Raw genomic sequence first — 12,610 nt, 5'->3', positions numbered from 1 at the left:
TTGCACCATCGTGGTGCCTGACGCCCGTTCGTGTTTCTGCAACTACTGTTGACGCTGATTGTGTTGATATTGTAGTTAGGCCTCTCCGCATAAACTGTGCTAAAAAAGATATACTTGTGCCCTGCTCTGTCGTGTGCATGACGAAAGGAGTCGCCACATTGTGGGCGCTGAACTGTTCCGCCACGCCGGTTGTCCTTCCTCGCGGTATGAAAATCGCTCTCTTCGATGAAGCCGCATGTAACTCAATGGCGGCCCTAACTACGGACGTCTCTCCAGCTTGCTCTCCTTGCGATAATAGCCATTTTGAAGAGCTAATGCTTGGCATGATCAGCAAGGCTCTCGGTACGTCGGAACGGCAAGCACTGGTACATGTCCTTGCCAGGCATGAGGCTGCATTCGACTTCACGCATGGAGATGCACCCCTTCATTTGCCGTCGTCCCGCGCTCGTCACAGAATAGATACCGGCTCCGCACACCCCATCCGCCAGAAGCCCTACCGAGTGTCATCCTCCGAGCGAAAGGTTATTGCACAACAAGTCAAGGAGATGATGGACAAAGGTGTCGTTCAAGAGTCGTCTAGTCCTTGGGCAGCCCCAGTAATCCTGGTCAGAAAAAAAGATGGCTCCTGGAGATTCTGCGTGGATTACAGACATCTAAACGCAGTGACGAAGAAGGATGTCTATCCACTACCGCGAATAGATGACGTCATTGATTGCTTACACGCTGCTTCTTACTTCTCAACACTTGATTTGCGATCGGGGTATTGGCAAATACCTATGGACCCTGCCGACAAGGAAAAGACCGCTTTCGTGACTCCAGATGGCCTATTCGAATTTAATGTTATGCCTTTTGGCCTTTGCAATGCTCCTGCCACCTTCGAAAGATTCATGGACACAGTACTACGTGGTCTGAAGTGGGAGATATGCATGTGTTACCTCGATGATGTTGTAATCTTTGGCCGCACGTTTGAAGAACATAATCAACGCCTCAGCCTTGTTCTCGACTGCATCGAGAAAGCTGGGCTGGTTCTAAACTCAAAGAAATGCCGCTTTGGCGAACGTCAAACACTGGTCCTGGGACACTTAGTTGACAAGGATGGCGTCAGACCCGATCCTCGTAAGATTGAAGCGGTGAGCTCCTTCAAGCCACCACAATCAGCACGAGAACTTCGCTCATTCATTGGCCTATGTTCATATTTTCGTCGTTTTGTTCCCAGGTTTGCCGACATCGTTTACCCGTTGACAAGTATTTTGCGACAAAATGCATCCTTCAATTGGACACCAGAGTGTGACGCATCATTTTCTCAACTGAAATTTATACTAACGTCAGCACCGCTCTTGCGTCACTTCGATCCGTCTTGCCCAACTGAAGTTCACACTGATGCTAGTGGAATTGGGATAGGAGCGGTGCTTGTACAACGTCACAGTGGCGCAGAACATGTAGTCGCATATGCCAGCCGTTGCCTGAGCAAATCTGAACGGAATTATACGGTTACGGAACAGGAATGCCTGGCAGCTGTTTTCGCCATACAGAAGTTTCGGTGTTATCTTTACGGTAGACCATTCAAGATTATCACCGACCATCATTCTTTATGCTGGCTGGTCGGGTTGCGTGATCCCTCTGGTCGCCTCGCACGTTGGGCACTGCGCCTCCAGGAATACGACTTTGTGGTGTCGTACAAGAGTGGCCGTCGTCACGCTGACGCAGACTGCCTCTCTCGGATTCCTCTTGCGGCTACCGACTGCGATGCTGAGAATTTTGACGACTGTCTCGCTGCTGTTACTTCTACGTTCCCTGACGCGGCAGACTTTCAGCGAGAACAACGGAGTGATGTTACCCTCGATCCGCTTTTTGTTGCCGCCCGTACTTCTCAAGGCAGTGGTCGCTTTACCGTCCGTGATAAATTACTCTACAAAACTAATTATTCCGGGCATGGAGCGCGTTTTCTGCTTGTTGTCCCGGAGAGCCTTCGCTCCGACGTTCTACGCGCCATGCATGATGATGTGACATCCGGCCATTTCGGTTTCGTACGAACACTACACCGCACGCAGGAGCGCTTTTACTGGCCCAAGATGTACGAAACAACCAAGCGCTATGTCGCTAGTTGTGAAACGTGCCAACGTCACAAGCGACCGACCACCGCAGCCCCGGGTCCCCTTCGGCCATTGACACCACCCAACACGCCATTCGAGCAAGTAGGCATTGACCTTTTGGGTCCATTCCCGTTATCTAGCAACAAGAACCGTTGGATAATTGTCTGCGTAGACCATCTTACACGGTATGCAGAAACTGCAGCCATACCGTCTTCCACCGCCGCTTGCGTGGCGGTCTTCCTGTTGCGTTCCGTGGTCCTTCGTCATGGCCCACCACGTGTCATCATCAGCGACCGTGGTCGCCAGTTCACTGCTGATGCCATTGAAGAGCTACTTCGTTTGTGCACTTCCCAGTTCCGTCATTCCACGCCGTACCATCCACAGACCAATGGCCTCGTTGAAAGGACGAACAGAACGCTGACCAACATGCTTGCCATGTACGTCTCCTCCAATCATAAGAACTGGGACGACGTGCTGCCCTTCATCACTTACGCATACAACACGGCGAAACACGAAACCACGAACTATAGCCCATTTTATCTCCTCTATGCCAGGTTACCGCGAAGCCCTCTGGACACTTTCTTACCGTTCGTTCTGCACAGTGACGATTCTGTATCGAAGACTTTGTGTCTCGCCGAAGAAGCGCGTCGAATAGCTCGTCTTCGTACTCTGGCCTCGCAAAGTCGTTCGAAAGAGCGATACGACAACCGTCACGTACAAGTATCGTTGGAAAAAGGTGACTTGGTCCTTCTTTGGACACCGCAACGCAAGCGTGGATTGTGCCAAAAGTTATTGTCAAAATATTCAGGCCCATTTGTAGTTGTGGACCGCCTGAGCGAACTCACTTACGTCATAGCTCGCCTACTGTGCAATGGTCGGCGATCAAGCAGAACTCAGCTGACTCACATTGCTCGCCTGAAGCCTTTCTACCCTGCTTGCGCATCCTGACTCGCCCCACGGGCTTCGTCTGCTTGCGGGGAAATGTAACAGATACAAAAGGCACGGACAAGAGAAAAGAAGGGAGGACGAAGAGGACGAAGCGTTGGAGAGGCCGAGCTGCGCTACTATCACGCGACGATCATCATCCATCGCCTGTAAATAAAACCATTTCTTCGCAACTCTTCGTAACAATATATATATATATATATATATATAAAGGTTATGTGAAATTACAAGCTGACCAAAGAAAATACCACCCGATACTTGACCTAAGCCCCCAAAGCAGGAGAAGCCAGAACCGAGGAACGCGATTCCTAAGCGCAGAGCAAGCAAGCCGCGAGGCTTCTTCGTCTTCTTCTCCGTGTTTTGACAAGACTAATTTGTACAACGAAGCTGTTAAGGGCCAGTTCCCCAGGATTGTACCCGTATGTAGACACAAAATCCCCAAGATAGTGCTATGCCGGGCCGACCCGGGGCGAAGGTGAAGCAGGCGTTAAGCACTCCCCATACGTGGGCCGATCCCGAAGATAGTGCAATGCCGGGCCGACCCGCGGCGGAGGTGAATCGAGCGTAAAGGGACCGACAACCATTTTCATGGTACCCATTTTTTTAGTGCCATGGAAAGTTTACCAGTCAGAGTGTCTACTCATGAAATGCTAACGCGGGAAACGCCACGGAATTTGTCAATCTGCAGTGAAGATGTAGTCGTTCACTTGAAGCATGCTGAAAACGGTGATAGGTGAGCGCGATAGCGATTATACGCCAGCATTAGTGGGAGGCAAACGACAAGTGTGGCCGTGCTGTAACAAAGTATGATTTCGTTTATCAAGTCGATGTTCCTGCGATTCGTGTTTTCCGAATTGTTAAATGATTTCTCCGATAACACCTACGTGCTCTTGTGGTTTCCTATCCAACTGTTCTGGTGTTTAACCAGTCAAAATGAAACCAATATGGTCGAAAACGATCGATCCCCCCATCCTAGTTGCCTTTGCGGCGCTCACCCGGCGTTCGATCTACGCGATGACGGCTCCGCCAGCGGCAGCCCCGCCACCGGCAGCCATTCCGCCACCGACACCCTTCAACTTCGACCGGACTTCCGAATGGCCAGAATGGATTATGTCATTCGACGACTACCGCTACGCGTCGGGGCTCAACGACAGAATGGAAGAGGCCCAGGTGCGAACGCTTTTGTACACCATGGGCAGGCAGGCAAGAAAAATTTTTCAGACATTCGGCCTTACCGAAGAGGAGTCTCGAAGCTACGAGACAGTGAAGAAAAAGTTTGACGCCCATTTTGAGGCCACGAAGAATGTAGTCTATGAAAGCGCAAATTTCCATCGACGAAAGCAAGAACCCGGGGAAAGTGCGGACAACTTTGTGACAGCCCTGCACGAGCTTGCAGACCGCTGTGAATTTGCAGAATTCCGGGATCGAATGATCCGCGACAGATTTGTGGTCGGCCTCGAGGACGCGCAGCTGTCGGAAGCGCTCCAGATGGATGCCACCCTTACGCTAGCGACCTTTCTGGCGAGGGCCAGGCTGAAGGAAACAGTTCACCGACAGAAACTGGAACTTCGGGCCGTCAGCAACGAGGCGAATACAGGCGAACTTGACGTAGTCCGACGAACAACGAGGAAGCCGTCCAACAACTGGGAGCCTGGCGCCACAGCACAGCGGCGAACGCAGGCGTGCCACTTCTGCGGACGGTCGAGCCACCCGAGAGCCCGGTGCCCTGCACGGTCAGCGCGGTGTGACCACTGGGGTATCAAGGGACATTTCGCCGTGGCGTGTCACAAGAGAACAGAGAACAACCAGGTCGGCGTGTCTATGCTAGAAGACAATGGACAAAACTTTTTTGTTGGGACACTGAACAGCTCAAATGCCAGATACGCGGAAGTGTCTATCAATGGTGTACGCGTAAGTGCAAAGATTGATTCAGGAGCCGAAGTCACTGTTGTTCCGCCCGATTTCCCCGGTGTACCGCCTCGTATAGACAGGTCACAAGCGGTGTTGAGAAGCGCTGCGAATCAGCGCCTCGAAGTGAATGGCTGTTTTTCAGCAGATATTGTTTGGAAAGGCAAAACAACGCGACAAACACTGTACGTTGCAGAGTCGCTGCAGTGTGTCCTATTAGGGCTACCAGCCATTGAAGCACTTGGTGTAGTCAAATTTCTTGATGTGGTTGATGATAAACAGTACGAGCACATGTATCCGCAGCTCTTCTCTGGACTGGGCATGATGTCAGGCGAATACACCATTCGCATGAAAGAGGGCGCCGTCCCCTTTGCAATTTTCGTGCCGCGGCGGGTACCCATCCCGTTAAAGAACCCCATCAAACTAGAGTTGGCCAAAATGGTCAAAAGCAATTTCATTCGTAAGGTAGATGGCCCAACTACATGGTGTGCAGGAATGGTTCCAGTAGTCAAACCAAGTGGGGAAGTTCGAATCTGTGTGGATCTAACCCAGCTGAACAAGAGCGTCCTACGTGAACGGTTTGTCTTGCCGACCGTAGACGACGCACTGGGGCAATTGGCGAGAGCCACATACTCTTCGAAATTAGATGCCAATTCAGGATTTCACCAGGTTAAATTGGCGAAAGAAAGTCAAGAACTAACAACATTTATCACCCCCTTTGGTAGGTACTGCTTTCAGCGACTGCCGTTCGGTATCACCTCAGCCCCGGAATACTTTCAAAAGCGAATGGCGGAAATCTTAGATGGCCTTCAAGGAGTAGTGAACCTGATGGACGACGTTCTGGTTTACGGAGCTACTAAGCGTGAACATGATGAACAGCTGCACGCAGTGCTCAAAAGGTTGGTTGCAGCGGGGGTAACACTCAATCGTGCAAAATGTTCTTTTTGTGTCAGAAGAGTAGCGTTTTTAGGCTACGTGGTCGATGCAGTGGGAATCGCGCCGGATCCCAAGAAAGTTCGAGCCATAAACGAAATGGCTACGTCATCAAATGTTGCTGATGTCCGCAGGTTTTTGGGCATGATAAACTGTCTGGCAAGGTTTGTGAACAACCTTGCCGACATGTCAGCACCGCTCCGTAGTCTTCTCTTGAAAGGCCGTGAGTGGCACTGGGGCCTGCCTCAGCAAAAATCATTCGAGACTCTGAAAGAATTGATCACCTCGGCGCAATGCGTCGCAAAATTCGACCCTAAGCTGCGCACTATTGTGTCCGCCGACGCGTCGTCATTCGGTCTCGGCTGTGTGCTCATGCAAGTGCAATCTGATGGGGAAAGGCGGCCGGTTGCGTACCACTCTCGTTCATTAACGCCAACAGAACAACGGTACGCGCAGATAGAAAAGGAAGCACTTGCGCTGACGTGGGCGGCAGAAAGGCTGGAAGGGTTTTTGATATGGCTGGAATTTCAATTTGAGACAGATCACAAACCGCTCGTATCGCTACTCGGTCAGTCACCCCTCGATGTGCTTCCCCCTAGAATACAAAGATTCCGATTGAGGCTCATGCGATATCGCTTTTCAGTCTCCTATATGTCCCAGGAAAACAGATTGGCACCGCCGACGCCCTTTCTCGGGCACCTTGCACGGAAGCGGATGTAGTGATAGGGGAGCTGGATTGCGGTGAAGTATCGAGCCATGCACAAGGCTGCATTAGCGAACTGAAATTTTCAGCCCATTGGAACAAAATAAAGTTCGCGCAAGAAAAAATTACCGACGATTACGTTACTTCCTAATGCGAACTTTGAGCGCAGCAAATAAGCTGTTTCACCTTTTCGATAGATTGAGGCAAAGAAATCGAGCAACACATGTATGCGCTATCACAGAATTTTTTTTTTATTTTTCACACGTATTCCTTTAACAAAGACTCCACTAACAGTTCTTGACAGTCATGAAGGAAGCTTTGTGGTCGGAGAAATAGACTGATATATGTTCGACTTGGTACACCAATGCTTGATTCTCAAAGACGAGATCTATACAAGTGCCTCGCGAGGTTGTCATAGCCGTGGGACGCGTTACGAGCGAGAGGAACGGAATGTTCTCCCGCATAAGTGTTAGGAAATTGCTGTTTGTCTTTATGTCAAGCCGCCACCGATCTGGCTCTCTGATTGCCACCGCACAGGGCGAACGGCAGCGGCAATTTCGGCTCGGGCGGTGCACATATACAGATCCGCCGCCACCGATCTGGCTCTCTGATTGCCACCGCACAGGGGTTGCATTGGAGGAGGAGCGAAGAAAGGAATTAAGTTCGAGCCGGCGCTTTGACAACCGGAGACTCGCAGGAAGAGGGGGGAGGGGGGCGGCGTGTACACCCAGCGGCAAACGATGGGGGCAGAAGCGCGCGCAGCAAGCGGACAACACGATAAAGGGAGGAGGGAAGAGATAGCAGCGACTGACTGATGCCGCTGACGCCGATAGTGAGTCAACCCCAGCTGCGGAGTTGGTTTCAGGGACAACGAATAACCGGCGCGTCGGCAACTGAAGAGCACCCTATCCGCCACACAAGAACAGGGGGGGGGGACCCTTTCCTCCTCTTTCTGCATGGCGGCGACGGTGTTCTATGCAGTCACGTTATCTTGACTCTCTAGCGGCGTCAGCGGCATCCAGCGGTATCAGTCGGTCGCTGCTAGCGCTGGGGGGATGAAAGGGGGGCGGAGCTGGTTACGAGGCCGACGACGACGCGAAACCCAGGAACGGACGCCAAAGAGCTGCGCTCTAAAAGACTCAACCTGCCAACAACTTCGGTTGTATTGCAAGCAGGGCTGGCCACGTCTCGCTAAAGTAAGCAGTTGGCTAAGCCCTTACTGGTCGGAGAGAGCGCACCTTACAATATGTGACGGTGTGCTTCTGCATGGCTGTATGTTGCCCCGTGGTCGAAAAAGAATGGAAAAAGAAAGAAGGGGCGAACCCGCACCACCGTTAAGGTATAACGGGTATAAAACCGAATAGAAAATAAATGAAAAGGGGCCGCCAAGGCAGCCCAAATCAGTTTAGGAGAGAAAAAGCCAATAGATAAAAGAAACGAGGCGGAGGCAAGCTTACAATGAGGACAAGAAGTGGAATAAACAAAGACACGGAGAGAAAAGAGCGGAGCAGTAAAGTAAAACTGCCTCCAAGGGTCTGCAAGCTGCGCATGCACCCAAACCCACCCCGTCCTCAGGGCAACCCAACAATGCCCACGCAGTGACGCGCAGTTGGTTTATTGTAGATAAGAACCAAAATGTGTGCGTCGTGGTCATGGTCTTGGCGCGTGGGCTTGTCACGCCGAGGCGACTGGAATGGTCCGGAGAGAGGTCATCTCGACGGAGGCGGCAACGGTCTGCTGGCTGGATAGCTGCACAATAGGTATAAGAAGATACAAATGGGGAAGGGAAAATGGGAACGATGAAAAGGAGAGAAATGGGAATAGAGCATGCAGTTAGGACCATCCGACACGGGGAATCCCCGCCATAGTTGGCTTATGCAGTGTGGATGGCCACGAACAGTCATGCGAAAGCAATATGAAATGGTGAACCGAGAGGCATCAGAAGGAGGGAATTAGTAGGCATCGGGAAGTAAAGGAGGGACAGGAACCGAAGAAGAAGGAACGGAGAGGGTTACAAGACGGATTAGTTGCATGAGCAGGGCGCGGGATCGTGCGGTTTTTATGAGTGCAGGGTACATGTCGGAAGAAAGGGCATCGATGTTATGAAGTCGGCGCAACCGCGAAGCAACAAGTGCAGTGCGCGGGCATGAGGTCAAGTAATGAATGTCATCTACATTAGAGGTACCACACGCGCACCGATCAGAGGCAATAAGGCGGAAACGATGAAGGTAGTATGGGAAGTGGCCGTGGCCGGTGAAGAAATGCGTGAAGAGACGAGGCGGAGGGAACCAACAGGGAATGGCATAGACACTCCCGACCCATCTATAAAGGCTGGTACCTTTTCCCTCGCGCTGCCAGTACAAGTGCCATTGCAGTAATGAAGCGGCAAAGAGTGTCTTTTTGACCGACCGGACTGAGGTGGGGCAGGAACGAAGTAAACCACTGCGTAGCGCCGATGACGCGGCCCCGTCTGCGAGTTCGTTACCCACTACGCCTCGGTGGCCAGGGACGTGAAAGAGGTGCACGGTGCGACCCACGAGTTCGAGCTGGCGGAGCACTTGCTGAAATTTCCAGACGCGTTCATCCGTATGACGAAGGCTGGAAATCGCCCTCAAAAGAGACAAGCAGTCAGTGTATATGTGGATCATGCGAGCGCCACGCACGTTCATTATAAACAGAAGGGCCTCTTCAAAAGCAATGGCCTCAGCACTATATGCGCTAGTGGCATTCTGAATCTTGTACTTGCGCACCGCAAGAAGGCGGCCGCGCGGGTCGAATACCACGTACGCCGCGCCGCGCCTGCCGCAACGGTCGTGAAGGCGCCGTCCGTGTAGACGTGATAAGCCGGCAAGGAAGAGAGTAGGGCTGCCTGGGAGGGTGTCAGACGAGTGAACGAAAAGCGACAGGCCGTGCGCGGGTGATGGGACCAGTCGTCGAATGGACGCGCTACGGAGGTCGGGTGGTACGTGACCTGGCCATAGTGCGTGATTTGGCGGAGAGTGAGGATGGAAAACTCCGCCCCCAACCTGTCCAACTCCACATTCAAAGGTGGACAGTTGGCCAGGATATGCAGGGCCGTGGTGCGCGTAGTATGGTACGCACCGGTCAGGGCCACGAGAAGAGAGCGCTGGACCGACAAAACTCGGGTGGATAGGAATGATGATGGAAAAGCCGGCCACCACACCGGAGACGCGTAAGCAATCGCAGGAAGCAGAACCTGTTTATATAGACGGCGTATAAGCACGAGACGCAACGAAAAATGCATGCGTAAAAATTTAAGAGATCGCGCAACCAATACCTCGGCCTTGTTCTTTAGAAAATCAACATGGGCGTGGAAATCAAGTTTGTCATCAAAGACCACGCCGATCATTTTAATGTGGTCTTTGGTTTTTAGATAAGTGCCGTCCAACTTAATGGAAGGACGCCGCTTAGAGGTGCCAATGTGCCCATTGTTGAAAAAGACGAAATATGACTTTTCGTGACTAATTTTGACCTTGTTTTGCCTAGCCCAATTGCAAACCAAGGTGAGCACAGATTCTGCAAGAGCCTGCAACTGCAAGCGCAGTTGCCGGCCACAGCGGCGTAGGATCGAGCTGTGGTCGCGGAAGGAACAGCGGCCGGGCACAGCACCGGACCAGCCGCTCCAGTCCGCGCCAGTTGGTGCCGCAACTCGTCAGCCCGTCCGCATTGCCGGGCCGCAACCGCACCCTGCATGGGTCTCGTCTTGTGGTGCCTCAGAACCTAAGAAGGGAAATACTTTGTTCATTGCATGTTGGTCACCAGGGCATTGTGAAATGTCGCGCAAGGGCCCGCGAATCTGTGTGGTGGCCCGGTCTCAGCGCTGAGCTAGGAGCTCTGGTAAACAGTTGCCGAGAGTGCGCGAGACTGCGCGTTCAGAAAGCCGAGCCCATGATGCCATCAGAGTCCCCCAGCTTGCCTTGGCTGAAGGTAGGAGCTGACCTTTTCCATTTGCATGGTAGATCGTATCTAGTGGTCGTAGACTATTTTTCGCGCTATCTAGAGCTTGCCCTTTTATCTTCCACGAGCTCGGCGGCGGTTATTGAGTAAATCAAGAGTATATTTGCTGGGCATGGGATTCCAGAACTTGTCGTAACAGACAACGGTCCTCAATTCGCTTCCGCAGGATTTGCATTGTTTGCGACTAGTTATGGCTTCCATCACGTCACGTCCAGCCCCAGGTACCCGCAGTCAAATGGAGCTGCCGAACGTACAGTGTAGACGGTAAAACGGATGTTGGAAAAAGCGGTTGACCCGTACCTGGCCCTCCTAGCTTATAGGGACTCCCCAGGTCCTTTGGGTACAAGCCCAGCCCAGCTATTGATGGGCCGACGGTTGCGCTCTACGCTTCCCGTGCACCCGAAAAAGCTAGTACCGTCAATGACGAGTGGTCTCAGGAGCCTCCGATACAAAGACAAGAAAGCGCGGATGAAGCAAAAATTTGACTACGACCGCCGCCATGCGGTAACGCAGCTACCGCTGCTCGCCCCGGGAAACCAGGTATGGATAAAAGACAGCAAAATTCCAGCAAAAGTGTTGAGTCGGGCCATGCGGCCTCGGTCTTATCGGGTGCGGACAGACGACGGGGTTGAACTAGAGAGAAACAGACGCGCGTTGGTCCGGTACAGCGAGCGAACCAGCGTGCATGACCCATCCTATGACTTTCCTGCGACTACGGACGCTGCAGGCCAATCCGAGGAAAACAAGGCCTCGGCAGAGCCTTCTGCGCTTAATTCAACGCCGGCTGCTGCCTCATATGAGGACGGGAGACCCGGTGGTTATATGACACGATACGGTCGAGAAATAAGGCCGCCACAGCGATATGGCTACACTTGAGTACTGTTTGTACGTTTCATACTGTTTGGTTGTGTTGTGGTTCATTTGTTTTCTATGTGTTGTGTAAAAAAAAAAAAGGAGATGTAGTGTTATTGGTTCTCTGATCTGACTCAGCACTCATGTGCGCAGGCTGTGACGTCATGGAGCAAAAGGGATAAAAAGCGGCTGTCTAATAAACACGGGGCTTTTTGGGTTCGTGGCTACATCGGAGTGGCGTCAGTCTTTTGCTTGCATCACCGCTCCGGCAGCGGACACGACAGGAACAAACGCGGGTAAATGACATCTTAGTTGAAATCAAGAAAAAGAAATGGGGGGGGGGGAGGCATGGGCCGGACATGTAATGAGTAGGGAAGATAACCGATGGTCATTAAGGGTTACGGAATGGATTCCAAGGGGAGGGAAGCGTAGCAGGGGGCGGCAGAAAGTTAGGTGGGCGGATGAGATAAAGAAGTTTGCAGGGACAATATGGCCACAATTAGTACATGACCGGGGTAGTTGGAGAAGTATGGGAGAGGCCTTTGCCCTGCAGTGGGCGTAACCAGGCTGATGATGATGATGACATCTCTTTCCTTTATTTCCATTAAAGAAGAAAAAGATAAACACCGATGTATTGGAAATATTCATCAAACTCTACTTCTGCGTATTCGCGCCATAAGGACCTTTTTGCCGCCAAAGCCGACATAGTACAACGAGTTCAAGGACACTCGTAACCAGCTCGTAACACTGCCGCGAGCAGCGCCTTCCTGTATCATCTCTTCGTCCGACTAGAGAAGCGGCTGTATGCGGCAGTTCTCGTGGCCCAATTTAATCAATAAGACAACGCCTGCACACGGCACTGAAGAGCCAGGCCGATGACTTAGCGCGCACCCAGTGCTCACAGAAGCGGCGGAGACCGCGGAGCCGTGGGGGTTTGTGGTTGCTCCAAACCCTCTCCCCCCTTCTGTGGCTATGTTCTCGTGGAGTGATGAATTTGCTGCGCAACTGTTGCGTCGTGTTATTTGGTCGTGGACCGGTTGGACAATTCGCCAAGCTGCGGCCTGTTCTTCGGCTCCTTACATATCGATGTGCTCCAAAACTCTGTGTTCCGTGTGGTGTTTGTCGACGAAACATTGAGGTTATGTTGTGCGGACAGTTGAGAAGGCTGCCCGGTAAAAGAAGGAATGTGGTTCGCCTC

The 12,610-nt window shown here is 52.1% G+C and overlaps 1 protein-coding gene across 1 annotated transcript; it reads left to right on the top strand.

Moving 5' to 3' along the window:
* Nucleotides 1-3,330: 3,330 nt before the first annotated feature.
* LOC142590848 (uncharacterized) lies at nucleotides 3,331-7,025 on the top strand. The gene has a single exon (XM_075703252.1). The coding sequence runs from the start codon at nucleotides 3,972-3,974 to the stop codon at nucleotides 6,597-6,599; it is 2,628 nt and encodes an 875-aa protein (XP_075559367.1). The 5' UTR covers nucleotides 3,331-3,971; the 3' UTR covers nucleotides 6,600-7,025.
* Nucleotides 7,026-12,610: the final 5,585 nt, after the last annotated feature.

The sequence above is a fragment of the Dermacentor variabilis genome, chromosome 8, assembly GCF_050947875.1.
Source record: "Dermacentor variabilis isolate Ectoservices chromosome 8, ASM5094787v1, whole genome shotgun sequence".
In the NCBI taxonomy this organism is placed as follows: Eukaryota; Metazoa; Arthropoda; class Arachnida; order Ixodida; family Ixodidae; genus Dermacentor; species Dermacentor variabilis.
This window is presented reverse-complemented; position numbering and strand designations above follow the sequence as displayed.